Raw genomic sequence first — 21,559 nt, forward strand, 5'->3', positions numbered from 1 at the left:
TCCAGGGTGTTCACTCCATACATTTTTACGTGCTACATTTTTAAAGCCATATTTATTAGCAAACATGCAAATAATGGAGTATTGTTTAAGATACAGTGCTTTAATTCTTGGAAGTCTTTATTACAAAGTATACTACATATCTTAGTAAGGAAGACAATACGGAAAACTGTTTGTAACAAAAAATAAAGACACATTAGTATTGCATTGCTCTAGTTATAAGCATTTTATCAGATGAAAAATGTTAAGCAACCTTAAATGTTGAGCAGTGCCAAATCTATTAATTACCCTATAAACAGGATGTTAACCGTTACTGAAAATCTAAATTGCATCACTTAACATTTATTAGACTTCTATCAAAAATATGATTGATGCTAATAAATTCTAAATAAATGGTAAAATGGAACACTGAAGGAAGATGGACTTCTACAATGTAAATGTAAATGAGTCATTTAAGTTAACATATAACATTTCCCCAGGAACTGACAGGATATGTATAGATGTATTTTAGGTAATATTAACATAAATCATGGCTAAACCGGTTAATAGAGTACATTGCAAAACTTCATGTGATAGGTAGCATGCACTTTTTCATCTATGTGTTTGCCTTGACTGGTCAACATTATCTTCTTGAGCTAATCAGGCAGGGGCAGATGGGAATGGGGTTAAGTTTCAGTGTCCTCCATCACTGTCTGCTGTCAATTTCCAGACCCTACATAACACATTTGCTTTAATTTGTTATTGTATCTGTTAAAAAAAATTATACTGAAAGGGCTCAGGTGCCTAAATAAAAAAAAAATAAAAAATCCATATTGATCTCATGGATCACCTTCCATTCGGTTTGCATCCTAGTAAGGTCTTTCTGCTCTGTATTTCCACATCATTGTTCCTATATATATATATATTATTATTTTACAGAAAAAATCCTATAACTGCAGCATGTTATATTGTTACAGTTGAGATTGCCTCTCATTTGTATTTGCAGGGCAGTGTTCATGACTTTGGAAGGATGTTACCAACCTTCATCTGTTATTTATGACAGCAGTACCTTGTAATAGAAATCAGCACATATTTTATACAATCATATATGGTATGTCTCCAATCCATATGCGCCACTTCATTTAAACTGTGTAATACACAGTTTTGGAAACTACAGGTGCTAATGATACAAAATAGCACAAAAAAACCATGAACATACTGTATTGGGAAATATCCTTCTAATTATAAAATCTATCTTGTATTTGGCAAACCAACAAAGTGATTAAATATTGTGAATTATTTAATTTTCTTAAAAGGCAATGGAGCTGTAATAGCTCCTGAACAGTAAAAGAGATTGCAAGTTTCAGTATACACAGGTCTGCTGTGCAGCAATGAATCCAGGGGGCAACAGTTGGTAAATTCGCATATCTTTGAAGTCCGGTTACAAGAACACTTCTAAAGGCTAAATGTTTCTGACAGTAAACTTATATACAGAAATGTTATTCTGCAAACTTCCTAATATATTCATGATTTTTTCCTTCGAGGCAGACTTACATGCCAAGTTCAAAGGGTAAATCCTTCCATGGAGCACCTTTCCAAGACCTTTTGTACTATTCTAGCTGTAGTGAGTCCTGGTGCTTTCCTGAGGCCTGCAATCCATTTGTTGTCAGCTGACAAAATATTCAAGACAGCACCAGAAATGAAGGTTATTCCCAGAAGTATAAACCAATAATCAGATACGGCTATCATTAGAGTTGATGTATTGGACAGCTGACAGCAGGAAAGGGGTCCCACAATCCAGAAAGTGTCAGGGCTTGAATTATCTGGTGAGTGTTTGACTGCTCTTCATAATAAACTTAATACTACTAATACTAATATTTAGCATTTGTAAAAATTATGGGCATTCTAGAGTTGTTTGAAGAAGAAATGGACTAGATTGGGCAAAAATATACATAGAAAATACATTGAATCCAGTTGTCTGACCATCATCCTATAATCATGCTTTAGCAGACAGGTAACAGATATCAGTACAGTGTCTAGTGTCTGCAAAATAAGAAATAGGATGGAGTGGAGTGAAGTGTCTCTTGACTATTTTGAGGATTTGAAATATACAGTAGGGCCCCTGAGGTTCCCTAACGTGTTGATGCTAAAGGAGAGTTGTGGCTCTATAACCACCCTTTTCCTCTTTATATTTTATAGTGAACCTTTGAGGTAAATAGAAAGAAAAACCAAATTAAAATAGAGAATAAATATTCAGATATTAGCCAAAGGCTGGACAATTGCTTCCTAGTGAGCCATAAAACATTTTGAGCATCAATCAAGACCAAAGTGCTTATTACAATGAATTGCTGTTGTACTTAGAAAACCGAAAGAAAAGCTCTGCCTTAGGGATTGAACCTGATGCTTCATTTATTACAGTCTGCATCCTTTTGATATATTAGCCTTGGAATAACATTTCTCCTCCATGCCGTGTAACAAAGTAAAATCTCTGATGAATGTTACAAGCAATATTTCAATATAATTTCTCAATAATACAAAATGAATTTGTGTTTTATTTGTTGCAAAAACACAAACAATATAGAAAAGAAGAAATCACACAAATTACCTTTCTTTTTGCCCGAAGTTGTTCATGATATTTGTCAGATGTGTCCCCAGGTATTTCTCCTCCCCATAGCGTAATTCCAACAATTGTGTATGTTATGCCCATGACAAGTAATGGGAAGCAATACACAAACAAAACAACAATGATTTGGTACCTTAAATGTAGAAAACAGATACAACAATAAATTGTTATTTTTTAGCTCTTCTGATACTTTAAAATTGTGACAGATTTTAAGATTCTATACTGTGTTAAGATAATATAGACTTGGCCCCTGAACATTTACATATATCTTTCTGTACACTTTAAAAATAATTATTTTCTTGATGGCTTCACTACATTTTCCAAATGACTCATCTCAGTGGTATTAATCCTTAGAGCTGTTTGAATTGCAGTGTGGTTGTTTATTGGACACAGTTGCAGGCACTGAAGAAAATAGCAAGCACTTATACAGGGTGATTCTTGAAAATGTTTCAAAATTGGCATAAAAAATGCCAGGTAAACATAGACTAATCATTGGCAACTTTGGAAAGATATAACTTAAAGGGAACCTGTCAGCTGAAATTGACCTAATAAACCATGACCAGTATGTTGTTAGGCTGCTAAACCAGATCATGTTTCTTTCATGGTCCTGCATGTTGGCATCATCCAAAAAATTAGTTTGGAAGTGAGATGTAAATTTGATGTTTTAAGTCAATAAGACAGAAGTCTAGCTCTCGCTGTCTTATAATGCACTCTCTTCTGTGATATCATTCACCAGCCTTTGGTAGCGCAGGTTAGTGATGATCCTGGTAGGGGCATTTAATATAGCAGAAAGGATATTGTGAGGAAGAAAAAGTTTGGCATCAGTGCTGAAATCTCTTGCTCCTTGACTTATTGACTAATTTATTTTTTTTCGATGAAAAGGATAGAAACATGATCTGGTAGGGGATAATCTGCTTTATAATATACTGGTAGCAGTCAATTTCTGCTGACACCTTCCCTTTAAGTGACAAACTATGGCCTTAAGAGGCATGCTTATTAAAGTATAAGTTAGATTTTGAGCCAACCATTTTTTAAATTACTTTTGCAAATTTTAGACAAATTTGTTTTCGGGAATCTGTGAGCCATGACCCATGGCTTTTCAATTTTTCTCAGGGAAGCTTTATTAGACTTTTTTTGGGACAAGAAGGCCACATTATTCTCTTTTATGCAATCATCATGGGAGGCATATTTAGTGCAGAATGTCCCCAGCCATTCAAGCCGCACTATAAACCAGCCAAAGACAAATGGTTTCTGACTGAATTGCACAGTCGTTGGTACATATTGTAATCTAGCCTGGAAAATATATGAAAAAATCAAGATAGGCCATGCCATTCTATTCTTCAGACCCTTTCTTAAGATGCCTAGCTACAGCAGGAACCTCTTGCATCATTAGTAGCCCTCCTAAAATCAAGTTTACATCATCATTATAAATTAAAATTATGTTTTGCTTAGGAGAAGAAATATGGCAAGCAAATATTAGTTACAATTCACTTGCATGCATTAAGCATCCCTTATATCATACTTCCATTGAATATATTTATGTCTAACATACAGCTGAGCAATACACCACTAGCTGTCTCATTTCCCTAGAATAAGTAGCTGAAGACTCCACCTCAGGGTTTAAAGGGATAGTGCACCTCATTTTCTATCTTATAAGCTGCAGTGCAATACAATAATTATCACTGGCCCTAGCAGGTAAGAACACATTTTTAAGCACTCTTAGAAGAATAGCCATTTGATTAAGCCATGGGTATTCACTCCATTCAGAGATAGTAGAATAAAACAGACCAAATTATCATGGTCATATTTCAGCTATGGTTGAGAGCTGTGTACCTAGTGATCTGCACTACATTTGAGAATCTCTGATTTATCTTGTGATTTAAGTAAACTGATCAATATGATTCATAATATTGTGGATCTTAACCTCTGTTTTGGATAAGAAGAGTTATTCGGTCTTATATACCTTGTTATATAGATGTTAAAGAAGATGACCTAGGTATAAATTGTGTGCTTTACAGAATTTGGGTCAAGCCAAGGAAATATACTGTAGAGGTTTGCAGAGTAAAATATCCTCTTTTGTGTATTCAATGATGGTTCTGTTAGGTTCTCCCTTTTATTTTCTCCTAGTGAAAGAAGGGAAAAGCAGCAAGCTAAACCCTTGTATCCTGGACATAAACATCTGTAGATGCAAGTTACTATGTAAAATACCTTCTTTAAATTCCCAACCCCTTCGTGTGTCCTCTCCTGGATCTTTGTGCCTTGTGCCTCAGAGAAAGCTTGTCCCTTATGCCTAGTGCTTATCTTGTGAATTCCTGTTGTGACCCTAGTTCTGTCCCTGGTTACGCTCCTTTGCTGCCTGCCCAGACCTCCTGCTTTGCCTTTGACCTTGATCCTGTGCTGCTTGTCTTGACCCTCTGCCTGTCCCCGACCACAGTTCTGCCTGATGACTCTGTACCTCACCTTGGCCGCCACCACGGATAAAGTCGTGCTTGTGGAGCAACCTGGTGGTACCATGTCGCAGCAAGTCCAATCCACTTTAAGCTGTGGTGAAAACTGGGTGCCACTTATACTCCGCTCCCAGGTGTCAGCATACGTCATCGTCCCCGGTGGTACAGCGGGTCCACTACCGATGAATGCTGACACAGACTAAGGTACTATTTAGGGTTTGTGTGCAATTGTTAAAGAAGACCTGTCACCAGAATTTTATCACCCTGACAAAACAAAGCTTGCTGATTACTGGTTGTCCCCATATCACTTAAAATTAGCTTCCAATGAGCCACTGTTCCTTAATTACAGTCGTTTCTTATTTGCAAATGAGCTTTTCTGACTCATGTCTATTGCTTTTGACTCTTCTTTTGCTGTTTGTCTTTGTCTCTTCAACTACAGTCATATAAAGGTCTATATACTTAGAGGAAATATTGTGTCATATTTTTTACACAATGTCTTGTGTTACACTCATGTCACGTGACCACAGTGACATCATCTCAAGTCCTTTAGCCTCCAAACATTAGCAAACTGAACCCCATGTATGTGATCACATAAAATCACAGCAGCCTCCATGGAGGATGAAGAGGATCAGAAGTCCATGGAGGCTGCTGTGAATTCATGTGATCCCATACATACATGGGGTACAGTTTGCTAATGTTAGTAGGCTAAAGGACCTAAGATCATGTCACTCTAATCACATGACATGAACTGCTGAAAAGTAAGGAGGCAAAAGGCATTAGGAGGAGTAAATGGGAGGGGTCAGTTGAGCAGAACATGCCCCCTTTCATGCTAAGTAAAATAAAGATGGTTTATGTGGATGTTAGGGAAACTATTTCAACTAAAGGAAGTCAGTTAGTTAATAGTCCATAGGAACTAGCTGTATATGTGTTGACAGGTTCCCTTTATGGTGATAGGTTTGTCAAAAAAAAATAACATAGAAAACCATAGAAAATCAAGTTTGCTGTCACTGTGTATGTGATGCTGTAACAGCATTTCCACATATTTTTTCTGAATATTCTCACACAGCCAAAGATCTTTTTTCAGCACACAATTTAATGATTTTCAACACAGTGAAAAATACTGTGCATTCCAGTAGTTACAAGGGGAAGACCCTACTTTTCTACATAAAAAGGCTTCATATTAAAATGTTCTATTTTTTATGTATTGTGTTATAAGAACAAGAATTGTGTGAAAATAAGTTGCTGTTCCACTTGACATTTAATTAAAGGATAAATGAGATTTTTGTTTGCCTGTCATGTTCACAGCTATTACAGAGCCCAACTTAATTAACCAAATCTAATATTTTCTGTTAGAATGCAAAATGAAAGGAATACGTACGTTAATTTTTTTCCGAACCCAGGCCAGACAAGTAAACACAGAGTCCTTCTTGGTGTTACTTTAATTTCTGAATAAAGGCACTGAGGGAAAGCCAGCACGAATGCAAAAACCCAGATACTTCCAATGACTACTTTTGTCGAAGTAGCAGAAAGACGTGGCTTCAATGGATTTATTATAGCCATATATCTAAAATAAAAACATATAAAACATAATGTTAAAATCCACATATGTGCCACTTTGATGTCATAACTGGTCAGTTGCTTTACAACTCCAAAATGCAATATCAATTATTTACCTAAGGGAGCACAGTTCATACAATTTTGGATTTAACTTATATTTTGCCTACGTAAATGTATATATTTTTCTGTTTAGTTGTGACTGACTTTTAATTTTGCAAAAGTGACAACTTATGTAGCCATATTGGCTGGTGCTGTTGAATTAGTTTCTCTGCAGCTTATGGTAAAGTTGTAATTTATTGAACATGAACTAGGGAGAAGGTTATAAAGATTATGGGACATATTTATCATACGCCAGTGCTCGTGCACCGGCGTATGATGGCCCCGTGGGGTCTTGCGCAGCATTTATTTCTACGCCAGACCCTGGCGTAGAAATAAACACAGCTGGTGACTTTTCACATGTGAAAAGTCACCGGCTACAGCGAGTGCTCATGCATAGGGATAGTAACGCCCCACACCGGCCCACTCCCGAACAGCTGCGCCCTCCGCATGCCTGCCCACGCCCCCTCCTTCACGCCCCACTGGCATAAAGGTGACCGATTGGGCTAACTAATCGCAAGTGCTAGCAATAAGCTAGGATTTGCAATTATTTCAGGGCTTCTATGCCACTGACATGGCACAGAGGCCCTGAAAAATATGTCCCTATAATTCTAAGTCTATAATTCTCTTTGTTACCCATAGCAAACAATAAAAGTGTATTATAAAGTTATTTTTAGGTTACCTTAAAAAAACAATGGGCCCAATCTTAATAACATTTTTCGGTAGAGAATTTGTTACTTTAAATTAAAAATCATCTCTTCTCTAAACTTGTGCTGATTGGGCATGCTGTATACCAGGTTGCTTGGCATAAGGTTCTTTATACTGCCTAGTGAAAATAGTATGGGGTTATAGAGATAAACAATCAGTGATGGGAAAGTGTCTTCTAAGAGTGACCTATTTTTTCACCAGTTTTTTATGTTTTAGTCACTTTTAAAATAAAAATTGTCACACATTTGTCAAGCCTTCAGGAATATTCTATTTATACCATCATCCCTATATTTGCACACAATGATAAATAATCGCAAAATCTCCCAGTGATTCAGAAGAAACCAATACAACAATTTTGTAAATTCATTTAATTATAAATATACCTAATTTACATATTTGTTAATTAAACAGATGTGAATGACTGTGGCAAAAAATATCTAAAACTATAATTTGTTTTAAATCATTGATAAAAAGGGAATTTTATTTATAAAATATTCCACAGATTTTCTAGTGTCTATTGCATAATTTTCTATTCTTCTCTACTTGATATGTGCAGCAGGATTCATTGTCACAGAACTCATGCAGTAATGTACCAGAAAGGTGAAAGGTGGCAGAAGTGTACAGGATGACTAATTCCTTCTTAGGTTTACAATAATCATAGGAGACTTGATTACGCCAGAGCTGTGGCCTCTGTTCATCTGCAAGTGACACTGAAACTGATGGGACTAAAGAGTATGACTGCACACAACAGGCAAACAAGCTTCTTTCCCTTGGGAGTGGATTACACTTTAGAGTGTTTGTTATCTTTAGAATCTTGAGAAAAAAAAATATATATATAAAAAATATTTTTTTTTTTTACGTTGAGTCTACTGCTAGATATAATCCATTATTAATCAAGCATGTATTGTGGTTTTATGTAATTATACATTTAACATGTTTGCCATACTATTTTATTTGTTTTAATATCTAAGGTTTCAACATCATGGAAATGTGAATTGTATTTGATGTTTGCAATAAAACAAAGAAACATTCAAAAATGTTATAGTGCAGATGTATTGCCAGTCACATGCCATATTTTAGAGATTTTAGGGTTAATACATAGTATGAGTTTAAAAAAAAAACCCTCTTTATTCCCACATGTTTAAGACATCCAATTTAAATATTTATATATGCTTTAAAGGTGAATCCATCCTAAGATGCAACTCAACCATGTCGTTGCCACACATATATTCCCTGGTGGCTTCCTTCATCTCGAGCATGTCACATACCGACTATTGTGGTTTGTGAGCACTTATTCTGTATATGTACAATCCTTGCAAATGTAAGAATCCATCTCATTATGTGTTTGACTAACATTTGCTAGCCATATCTATACTTCTAACATCATTAAATTAATGTTAACAGTATCTAACTTTTATTATTAGAATGTGGTAAAGTTCAAGTCTGCACAGTTAGAAAGTATCTTCAGAAGGAGGGGTGCAGCACCCCCAAAGGTCCTGGCTTGCTCCTTGTGTAGATAGATATTTGGAAGAAGCCTTGAAAAAGGTGTACAACACCGAAATGTCACCACTTACTTCAATAAAGATCACCATTTGTTGATTTTGAACCTTGGAGTGCTGTCCGCTTCTTCGAAATAGCCATTTTATTATTACAAGATGTATTAATTGCCATTACTATATGAATTACAATTTGTAAAAAATTACTATTGCAGAGTTTTGAATATTACCAAGCGTGACATTAGAGTTCGCAAGTATCTATGTGCAAGTTTTATAATAGATAGTTATTCACCAATACTGTTTGGAGGCTCAAATTGGATGAGTGTCACTTTACTCTACTGTACATTTCAGATTTTGTTGTGCATGGTTAGAAACTTCTGTAAGGGCAAACAGTGGGGCTCAGAAGGAAAGAATAACCAATTGACTTTCAGTGGGCACATTTTTTGGGACAAATTTTTAAGTGAATACAATAAAAAAGGGAAGCCTTAAAGTATAACTCAATTTTGGAAACTAAAACTCTCTATGAATTTATCAATGGATATTATGGGAATTATTTTAACCCCAGAGGTGTTTCAAAAAAATTGTTGACAATGGCCTGTGATAATGAAGATCACATAAAACGTTGACTTAGACCAAAGATGTTAATATTCATACGGAGTTGAAATTCCCCATACAAGCAGTCAAATATGTGGTCAGAATTACAGTTTGGGAACCCAGCAGGGTGCAGAAGAGATTAAGCCCTGGATTTTGGGTGCTATGGCATATCTGTATATGTACGGCGTAGTCTCTGAGTTACAAGAACAGTAAAAGGCCCTGAGAATGACCACATTTTGGAAAACAAACTCCTCTAAAGGAATAACTTGAGAATTTTAGCCTACAGATGTTCTTTTCATGTATTTTTTTCAAACATTAATATGATAAAAAGAGAATATATACGGTATATAATGTGCAGAGTACGTTGGGGCACATTTACTTACCCTTCCTGATGCGTTCCCTGAAAGTGCATTGTCTGACGATCATGCACTCTGCCGCGATTCACTTAGATCGAGCACCCGATATCCTGTCGCTTCCCCGCTCATGTCCACTGGAGTTCACCTTCTTCCTGGTGCATGTAAGTGCTTGGTCTTGCAACACAATTTGAAAGTTAAATCCCGTGCTCAGTCCAAACCAGTCTGATCATCCAACGGCACGCCCCCCAATTTCTGACGCATGAAAGCCAGCGCCAAAATCCCATTGCGTGCAACTCAATCCCCGGCTAAATACCTGTCAAAGCAAATCCCAAAAACGTTGGAAAAACCGGCGATAGTGCGACAGCAGATCCTTAGTAAATAGGCCCCATAATGTGCACTAAATCTCTCACTGTTTTGCGTGTCATTTACCTGTAGTTTACCCTGATGAAATGTCTTCCAGTTTGTAAATTCTTCTCCCTGCCAGTTTTGTCCTTTAAAAAGTGCTCATGTTTGGGTTTTGTTTGAGGTATAATTAACAAGCTAAAATATTTAAATAAATAAATAAAATATTTTTTCATGAAAACTACCATATGATTATTTCTTATTTTTGGAATGAAGAACCCTATGTACCTTTTTATTTTATTTATCATGTTAGGCATTTTGTACAGAAGTTGAATTGGTCAGAACTGTTATATTTTATAATTTTAACTTCCTGTGAGAATTGGAGTTTCAAAATTTGGTGTTTATCCTCGCAGGAACGAGGATAATCAATAAAATTTTATTACAGACACCGTATAGCTGATCATGGCAGCCTGGGAGTAATGTAACGCATCCAGTGGGCAGAGGTCACAGTGGACAGAGAGGTCCATCTGTAACTAGGGGGATCTGACCCCCTGTATATTATTTTTATATTGGATAAGCCAATTAGGGGACTTGCATTATTTGTTTCTATTTTTTTTTTTTGTTGTAAGCTTTTACTTTTTTTGTTACAATTTTTCTATGTCCAACTATAGGACTTAAACAAGAAATCATCTGAAATTTTGTTCAAAACTGTTGTATTGCAGTCTATTGCTATAATCAGCCTTTGTATGGTCTGTGTATAGACTGACAATTTTAGATCTTGCCCCCAGGAATATCAAGCAGGCAGTTACTGTTGGCAGTCATGGAGATGAGACCTTTTGTATTCTACTAATGCAAGTAAATCCAAAAAATGTTTGTGTCTAAATGTATTTTTTCAGACCTTGTTGAACACTTTTTCAGATTATGGTTAATAGTTTTCAGGTGGCAACACCATAAAGAAGAGAAAAAGTAGAGCATTATATATCCTTATAAGACTAGGAAAAATGAGGTGTCAGAAATGGTGTTATAAACAGATAAATCAGTTAAAAGTCCAAAAAACCACTTGATACACCTCCCACCTCAAAACGAAGCTTGTTCATCTCTTTACCTTAGCACCATATCAAGATAAATGATCTGTATTTTGGTGTTTCTTCCCTGATCTGATTTTATTTGAAACGTGGCTGAACTGCTAAATTCCTAAGAATAAGATTTTGTCCCATTATAACATTAGATTACACGGTTAAACAAAGGGACCTTTACTCAGAGATCCAGGCACGGTGAACTTAAAATATGCTATTGAGTGATCTGGTGATGTTACAAGAGCCCCTTTGTGCTCAGGCTACATAGGCAGTTAATCTGTCTCATCCGACCCCTGCTATCCCAGTGCTTTTCCTCTCCCACTGCCTTCTGTAATCTCACTATAGCAGAGGAAGTTTATGCACGTAGTAGGAGGATGAAGTGCTCCCTACACACTGTGACAGCCTGTGAATCTGTAGCCCTGAGGTAATCAGACAACTCTCCAGAGCTTGTTTGACTCATTAGCATAATTTTAAAAGTTGATTTTTGAAGGATAAAAAACATAAGATTAACCCAGTCACGGTACCTGGATCTATGAGTAAGTGCCCCCCATGCTTGATTTTGATGGTAGATTTCACTTATACCAGTCCACTGGTCTGTGAATTGTAAGTGGAATCTCCTGAATACCAAGAAGTTGATACACTTCTGACAAAAGATAAAGTTTTAGCAGTAACTCTGCACATTGGAATAGTTACTGTACAAAGTAATTGGGAAACTAGAGTCCATTTAATTACAAATGGTTCTCTGTGGAACATTTCTCTAGTGGACCAATAATGTCTATACCAATTGTGTAAAATGGTTCATGAATTAAGACAAACATACCTAACAGTGTTTTTTTTTTCATTGTCAACTCCAGGTCAAAAGAAACAATAAAAAAGTCTGACCAAAGTCTTTTTATTACCAGCAAAAAGAACATCATGTGTCAAATTTGAAATGTGTGAAATACGTGTACAAGAATGCACCACAACTGAAAACCTGATCAATTTTTAAACCGTTACCGAAGTGTGAGGTAACAGTATGTCTCTCCAGTCCACTGTATGGAGAGGGTTCACAGACATATTGCAGCAAACAACCACCGGTAGCACCCGTGATTGGTGCAAGCATTAAAAACATGGTGGCTTGTGGGCGCCGCCATATTGGCTTAGATTGTTGCTCCCCGTGACATCACCGGGTAGTAGCAATCTGTTGCTATGACAGCGTTGAGTCTTAGTATTTAACACTTTTAACACGATTTGCACATTGTTATTAAATATGTTGTAAATCCCCACTATATGGTAGGGTCAATCAGACAACCTAGGGTTAAAGTACTGTAGGGGGTCTGAAAAATAGTAAAAAAAATAAAATAAAAAAAGTTTGAAAAATTTAATTAATAAACCTAAAACTTCAAATCACCCCCCTTTCCCTAGAACTAATATAAATATAAATAAACTGTAAAAATCATAAACATGTTAGGTATAACCATGTCCCAAAATTTTCGATCTATCAAAATATGGTTATTCCTGGAGTTCAACCCAGTAGCGGAAAAAGTGTGGCCAAAGTAAAAAATGCCACTTATTTGCCGCTTAAAAAAAAATATTTAAAAAATAGTGATTATAAAGCTGTACAGTCCTCAACACGGTAGCATTTAAAAGGTTATCAAAAGTCACATAATATGAAACCTTACACTGTACACCGTAATGGCTCTGTTTTTCTTTTGTACAGGAAGTTTTATTTTTTTGTAAATGTTTAAAAACATTATAAAACCTATATAAATGTGGTATCCCCATAATCACACCGACCAAAAGAATAAAGGCTCAAATGCATTTTTTGACAAAAATTTCACTGCTTTAGATTTTCCAGCTTCCCAGTAGACGCCATGAAATATTAAATACCGTCACTATGAAGTGCAATTTGTGATGTAGAAAAAAAGCACTCACCCAGTGATAGATTTTTAAAGGTGGGGAGTGAAAAATGAAAACACAAAAACGAAAAAGGACCTGGTTGTTAAGGGGTTAATAAATAAATGTTTGACGGTAATATTGTGGGGAAAATAAGTGTTTGATACATATTTGATTTTGGAACTTTAACCAAATACAAAAAAGGAGAGGTAATTTTATTGTAAATATACTTTAACTGTGAGAGACAGAATCTAAAACCACTGCAGCAGGAATTTGCTCCATTCCTCCATACAGATCTTTACCACATCTCTGAGTTTTTAGCATTGTCATTGGGTAACATTGAGTTTCAGCTCCCTACAAAAATGTTCAATTGGGTTCAGGTGTAGAAGGAGACTAGATCACTCCAGGACCCTGACTGTGTGTTTCAGGTCATTGCTATGCTAGAAGACCCAGCCACAACAAATCTTCAATGCTCTTACTATTTGGAGGAGGATGTTGGCAAAAATCCTGCTCCATCCATCCTCCCTTCAATAGACCGCAGCTGTCCTGTGCCCTTTGCAGAAATAATGATGCTTCCACACTCATAATTGTACTTGGCCAGTGAAGTTGATACCAATAAGATCTATTTTGGTCTAATTTGACCACATGACCTTCAGAAAATATGAAGTCTCATTCCAGTGACTGTCTGTCTTGGGTACTCTCATTCCAGCGACTGTCTGTCTCGGGCAATCTCAATACAATGACTGTCTGTCTCGGGCACTCTCAATCTAGCGACTGTCAGTCTCGGGCACTCTCATTTAAGTGACTGTCTGTCTCGGGCACTCTCAACCAGTGACTGTCAGCCTCAGGCACTCTCAATCCAGCAACTGTCAGTCTCAGGCACTCTCATTCCAGCAACCGTCGATCTCGGGCACTCTCATTTTAGGGACTGTCTGTATCGGGCACTCTCATTCCAGTGACTGTCTGTCTCGGGTACTCTCATTTCAGTGACTGTTGGTCTCGGGCACTCTCATTCCAGTGACTGTTGGTCTTGGGCACTCTCATTCCAGCAGCTTTTAGTCTCGGGCACTATCATTCCAGCGACTGTTGGTCTCAGGGCACTCTCATTCCAACGACTGTTGGTCTTGGGCACTCTCATTCTAGTGACTGTTGGTCTTGGGCACTCTCATTCCAGTGACTGTCTGTGTCTCTGACACTCTCAATCCAGTGACTGCCTATGTCTCTGAATGTAACTTTGTCTATGGAGAGATTTATCAGAAGTGTCTGAGAGCAGAACTGCTCTAGTTGCCTATGGTAACCAATCAGAGCTCAGATTTCATTTTTGTACAGTTTATAAAATTACACCTGATCTCTGATTGGTTTCCATGGGCAGCTGGAACAGTTTTACCTCAGACATTTCTGATAAATCTCCCACTATCTCTGTATCCCTATCCATCTTACCTCACACATAAGCTTCTTTACTAATTGCCTATAGTAACCAATCAGAGCTCAGCGCTCATATTAATGACCTGTGGCAGAACAGCAACCAATCACGGCTCAGCTTCCAACTGCCACAGCAGCAGCAGACAATGGCTCCTGTGTATGGTGGGTACATACATACATATGTACACACATACACTTAGCTTATATATAATATATATTTATATATATGTGCAGGGCAAAGTGGGGCCCTGGGCAAATCTAAAATTATAGCCCCAAAATAAGACTATTTTATGAAGTCACAGTCAATAAGAAGCTACTTCTTCACAATAATAACACTTTTTAGTTACACACAGTAGTAGGTAAGTATCTGTAATATGGGACTATAGGAGAATGTTATATGAGATAGACTGATGATAGGTAGATGGGTGATAGAAGATAAATATGAATAATAAATAGTTTTATAGATGCAGAACTATACAGTAGATAGATGATAGAAGATAGATATGAGAGATAGAGACACTAGAAGAGAGATAGAAGATTGATTGATTGATAGATGGACAGAAAATAGATAGGCATTTGCCTTAATTAACGGTTGACAACCTGTTGGCAACGCCCATCTAACTTTGTGACAAACGCAAATTATTAAACAAAAAGTTCATTGAAAATGCCATGAAAAGTCACTTTTAGATGTGCGCCATACTATAACCGTATATACTCGAGTATAAGCCGACCCGAGTATAAGCCAAGACCCCTAATTTTACCACAGAAAACTGGGAAAACATATTGACTCGAGTATAAGCCGAGGGTGTAGTATACAGCCAGCCAGCCCTCACGTAGAATACAGCCAGCCCCCATGTAGCATACAGCCTGCCCCCATGTAGCATACAGCCTGCCCCCATGTAGCATACAGCCTGGCCCCATGTAGCATACAGCCTGGCCCCATGTAGCAAACAGCCTGGCCCCATGTAGCATACAGCCTGGCCCCATGTAGCATACAGCTTGGCCCCAGTAGTATACAGCCTGTCCCCAGTAGTATACAGCACTGCCACCAGTAGTATACAGCTTGTCCCCAGTAGTATACAGCCTGCCCCCTTGCAGTATACAGCCTGCCCCCTTGCAGTATACAGCCTGCCCCCATCGGTATACAGCACTGCCCATATCGGTATGCAGCACTGCCCCCATCGGTATACAGCACTGCCCCCATCGGTATACAGCCTGCCCCCGTGTAGCATACAGATAAAAAAATTAACTTAATACTCACCCTCCCGTGTCCCCGATGTTCCTCCCGGCTCCCGGCAGCTTCCGATCCCCATTGCGGCTCCCGGCGGCTTCTTCACTCTTCTATCTTCTCTGGCCGGGAGATCGCGATGTCCGTTGTACACTGTGGTGCAGCGCTGTCGCCGCTGATGACGTCATAAGCGGCGACAGCACTGCATTACAGTGTGCGACGGCCGGCAGATCGCATGGACGCGACTCTGCCGGCTAGAGAAGACAGAAGAGGAGACACGGGGAGCCGCCGAGAGCTGCGACAGGGATCCGGAGCCGCCGGGAGCCGCGACGAACATCGCGGACACCGGAGGGTGAGTATTATTTTTTTTTTTTAGCATTGACTCGTGTATAAGCCGAGGCGAGGTTTTTTAGCACATTTTTTGTGCTGAAAAACACGGCTTATACACGAGTATATACGGTAGCCATACAATAGCAGAACCCTCCGTGGTTCATATGAATTTGAGTGAGAATGTCATAACATAGGTATAAATAATGGAAATAAAAGGCAATCAGAGAGCAAGTGTGTTCTTAGATTATTCTGGATAGAAAAGGGTTAAAAACATGGCCATTAGTTGATATTATGCCTTATAAAAATTTAGTAACATATAAAGTCAATATTTACATTATCTGTGAGGTGCAGCAGCTCCTGTGTGCAGCATCATCCAAATTCTCCCTGTAGCCTAGGAATCTGGAGGGGGGGCACAATTCAGAGGACAGCATCTTTGGCTCTGTGACACCTATAATCTCACTTCTTTTTTTACTAGGAGTTTCTAGGAGTTAGGAAAACAGAGATATTAACTGTTAAACTGCCTTTGGGAGTGCTTTTTATATATAAAAATTGCACAGATATTCTCACTTTCAATGTGAATATCTCTGGATCCATGGCACCTAGAAACTCTGGGCAAATGTCTAGTTTGCCACCCCCTAGCGCCGGCCCTGTATATTTGTATTGTAATGGGGGCACAAAGTATAATGGATACACGGCACATTGTAGTAAGCTTGCTGTAGCCTTCAAGACTGTATGGTGAGGATAACCTGTCTTATGTTAAAGCCTTTTGCCTGAAGGAAAAATAAACTTTATGTTATGCCTTTATTTTGCACCCTGCTGCAGAACACAGTTTGTTTTTACTAGTGACTATGTTTAACCCCTAGGCGCACCAGGACGTTATAGTACGTCCCCGGGGCTAGATGCTTAGCGCACGGGGACGTTCTATAACGTCCTGCTTCTGGCACCGGCTCACGAACGGAGCCGGTACCAGAAGCAGCGGCTGTCAGCTGTCTAGTACAGCTGACAGCCTGCGCTAACACCCGCGATCGGAGCCGGCTCCGATCGCGGGTGTTAACCCCTTACACGCCGCGGTCAAACATGACCGCGGCGTGTAAGGGTGTAAGCGCTGTGGATCGGATCCCCCGTGCCGCTTACCGGGGGATCCGATCCTCTGCCGGGCAGCTCCGAGGACTGGCATGTGCCCCGGAGCTGCCCGGTCTCCATGGCAGCCAGACCCCTTCCGGGTCTGGCTGTAAACTGTCTGAGCATGCGCAAGCTTGCTCAGACAGTTTACACTGCTCTACAATAAAATAGTATTGTAGAGCAGTGTATTGAACTTAAACCAGTGATCAGAGCATCACTGGTTTAAGTTCAAGTATGTATAAGTAAAAATATGCAAAAACAGTTAACACTACACATTATAATAAATAAAAAATTAATACATAAAAATATAAGCCCCTAAAATGTCATTTTCCCATAAAAAAACTTAATAAAGTATAAAAAACATAAAAACACAAAAAAACCCCGCATATTTGGTATTGCCGCGTCCGTAACAATCTGCATAATAAAACAGAATTGTTACTGGACCCGCACGGTAAACGCCGGAGGAAAAAAACGCAAAAAACGTTCCGAAAAAAGATAATTTTTAATTAATACCCTATAAAAAATGCTCTAAAAAGTGATTTAAAAAATGTTATGCACTCCAAAATAAGCCCACTAAAAAGAACAACTGTTCTCGCAAAAAATAAGCCCCTAACAAGATTTATCTGCCAAAAATTAAAAAAGTTATGCATATAAAAAGATGGTGATGCTAAAATGAATAAGATTTTCTCCAAATTAGTTTTTATTCAGTACAATTGAATAAAATACACAAAACCCCCACATATTTGGTATCCCTGCGTCCGTAACAATCTGTATAATAAAACAGAATCGTTATTAGATCCGCAAAGTGAACCCCGTAAAAAACAACCTAAAAAAACTCTCTCTGATAAAGATGATTTTTTATTAATGCCCTTTAAAAATGCTCTAAAAAAGTGATTTTAAAAAGTTACGCAATCTAAAATAAGACCACTAAAAAGAGCTATCATTCTTGCAAAAAATAAGCCCTTAAACAGATTTTTGAGGTGAAAAATAAAAAAGTTATGCATATGTAAGTCGGTGATGCTAAAATTAACAACAATTTTGCCAAATTACTTTTTATTCAGTAAAAATGGGAAAAAATAAAAAAATATATATAAATGAAGTATTTTCATAAACGTGGCGACCCAAAGAATAAAAATAATATACTATTTTCATGGTATGGTTAACGGCCAAAAAAAAAAACACATAAAAATTTTCCTAAAAATTGATGATTTTCATTTCCTCCACCAACAAAGAGTTAATTAAATCTCACCAATTAGCTATAGATGCCCCAAAATTATATATTAGAAAAGTGCATCTCATGTGGCAAAAGAAATAAGCCCCTATAGGTCCTCATTAAAAAAAAGAAAAAAATTATAGCCTGTACAATGTGACAGCAAATCTGCTCCGGATGGCGCCTCCTTCCCTTCTATGCCCGGCCGTGCGCCCATACAGCAGGTTACCACCACATGTAGGGTATCGGTGTACTCGGGAGAAATTGCGTATCAAACTTTGTGGAGCCTTTTTTCATTTTATCCATTACAAATGTTTAATTTTCCACCCAAAATGAGTGTATTGTGAAAAAATATTACAATTTGCAGACTCCACCTCCATTTTGTTTTAACCCCTATAAAACACGTAAAGGGTTAACAAACTTCTTAAAAGTGGTTTTTCATACGTTGAGGGGTGTAGTTTCCACAATGGGGTAATTTACGAGTCTCGCTATTATTTAGGCCTCTCAGTGTCAATTAGAAACTGTGCAGGTCCATCTAAATACAGGTTTTGGCGATTTTACAAAAAATGTGAAAAATGGCTCCCAAATTCTGAGCTTCATAACATTCTAGTAAAATATGTGGAATCTGAAAAAACCATGCCAACATAAAGCAGACATTTGGGAAATGTAAGTTATGAATTTATTTGGGTGCTATGACTTTCTGAATCAAAAGTAGAGAATTTAGAACGTTGAAAATAAAGAATTTTTCAACATTTTTGCCAAATTTTGTTTTTTTTCATAACTAAACGCAAAAGATTTCATCCAAATTTTTAAACTAATTTGAAGTACAATGTGTCACGAGAAAACAATCTCAAAATCCCCTGGATATCTCACAGCGTTCCAAAGCTATAACCACTTATAGTGACACAGGCCAGATTTGAAAAATGGGGCCGCGTCCTTTAGGCCAAAAGATGCTGTGTCCCGTAGGGGTTAAATAAACCTACCCCTGTTGAACATTACAGTTTTCATGACCTTCATGATAAAGCATAGCCCCACTATAAATATATATATATATATATATATATATATATATATATATATATATATATATATATATATATGTATTAAAGATGAAAAGGCAGCACAATAAATAAAGTTGAAAAAGCAGTGGTTTTTTTAATCCATAACTGACAACGTTTCGGCTCTTATTTTTTGTGCTGCCTTTTCATCTTTATTAATTGGAGGATCCTTTTTACTTGTATTCATTTATGGCGCTTTGCATTTACTACATGTTTGCTGATTTCGATACCTGATGTGCTGCTTCGAGTTTTCTTTGAAATATATATATATATATATATATATATATATATATATATATGTATATATATAAATACACACACATATTTATATATATATATATATATATATATATATATATATATATATATATATATTTATATATATAAACACACATATACAAAATGTGTGTAATATATTTGGATGTGGTTGTCATACAAATATAGATGTACCGTGTTCTTAAGTAATATTCTGAAAGTTTTGGAGATAATGATGTTACATAACTCTTCTACCTTTGTTGTATTTCAATCGCATCAAGTAAAAGCTCATGGCATTCAACCATTACATTTGGCTGAAAGGGATGTGATTGGTTTCTATGAATGCTCAGAAAAGGGGATGAGTCAAATCATTAATCAAGTAAGATGGTTTTCATTAACCTGAAAGTTTGAACCTCATGAAGTGCAAAATACATGGAACAAAAGAAAGTTATTTCCCAAACAGATTTTAAATGTCAGAACCTAAACCAAACTATCAGCAGAGATCTTAATAAATGGACTGAATGATTTATAGCATTTGTGTTTGCAATTACTTAGTCTGAAACTAGTTTTTGTTTGTCCAATGAATATTAAAGTTATCTACTCTTACAAATGAAATAATCTGGAGTTTCTTCACATCTAGCCATACCATCCATTATCATATGGGTTTAATGATACAAGGTGCTGTATAATGCTGTTGTGCTTCTTTATACAAAAAACGCAGGCAAATCTGTGCAGAACAAAAAGGAAACTGTTTAAGGAACTGTTTAAATCATGATTCTTTATTCTTTCTTGAGAAAAACATTACAGTGGTGGTGGAAGACAGTACCCAAGCGTTTCGAGCATTATTGCTCTTGGTCATGGCATGACCTAGAACTTTAACACTCAAAACATATAGGCATTGTCTTCCATCACCATTTTAATTTGTGCCGCTAACAGTCTCTATTTTGTGCTCATTACTGATGATCCGCACTGGAACGGGTGCATCTGGGCTCTTGACTTTGGAGGTTGCTGCTTGAACTGAATTCCCCCGATGGTAGAGGAAAACGTGGTTGGTGAGCTGTAGATTTTCTTTTTGACAGCGAATGCTATTGTGCTGTACAAATGTGATTGTAAATGGCTGACCTTAATTTTTATGGCACATAACTACTATGTGAATAAACATTTTTGTGAAAATAAATATACAACAAGTTATATATTTAATGTGTCGGCACAATTCAGTTCTTTGATCAATAATGCAAAGCAAAGCAGGTTATCTATGACAGGATTGTTAAATGTGCCCCAGTGTTTCATATTGACTTTCTGCGCCACTGTTGCCATATTTATTTACATTATAAGGGGTCAGACAAAATTGTTTGCAGAGCAATGGATAGAGCCACATCAAGCTACCTCTTGTGCACCTTCTAAAACTGACATTTTTAATTTACTAACGGATAACACAGTAATTATGAACGTATGAAGGACTGTGAAATGCATGCGGTTATATCAGAGAGTTTAGAGAAAGAACAGATAAGAGATAGAATACTTACCGTATATTCCGGCGTATAAGACGACCTGGTGTATAAAACGACCCCCCTACTTTCCTGTTTAAAATATAGAGTTTAAGATTAGAGATGAGCGAGCACTAAAATGCTCGAGTGCTCGTTATTCGAGACAAACTTTTCCCGATGCTCGAGTGCTCGTCTCGAATAACGAGCCCCATTGAAGTCAATGGGAGACTCGAGCATTTTTCAAAGGGACCATGATTCGGGAATAAAATGTGTTATTTAATTGAAAAAGAATGTCTTCTGA

At 37.3% G+C, this 21,559-nt stretch overlaps 1 protein-coding gene across 1 annotated transcript in view; it reads right to left on the reverse strand.

Annotated features, from left to right (window-relative positions):
* The window catches only part of TACR3 (tachykinin receptor 3), a 122,688-nt gene that overhangs the window by 45,107 nt on the left and 56,022 nt on the right, over positions 1-21,559 (reverse strand). Inside the window, exons 2-3 of the mRNA XM_072118854.1 lie at positions 6,425-6,610; positions 2,582-2,732 (exon numbers count right to left, since the gene is read on the reverse strand). Of these exons, the coding sequence (XP_071974955.1) occupies positions 2,582-2,732; positions 6,425-6,610 (337 nt within the window). The remainder of the gene's footprint in view (positions 1-2,581; positions 2,733-6,424; positions 6,611-21,559) is intronic.

The sequence above is a fragment of the Engystomops pustulosus genome, chromosome 1 (genome assembly GCF_040894005.1).
Source record: "Engystomops pustulosus chromosome 1, aEngPut4.maternal, whole genome shotgun sequence".
NCBI classification, from domain to species: Eukaryota; Metazoa; Chordata; class Amphibia; order Anura; family Leptodactylidae; genus Engystomops; species Engystomops pustulosus.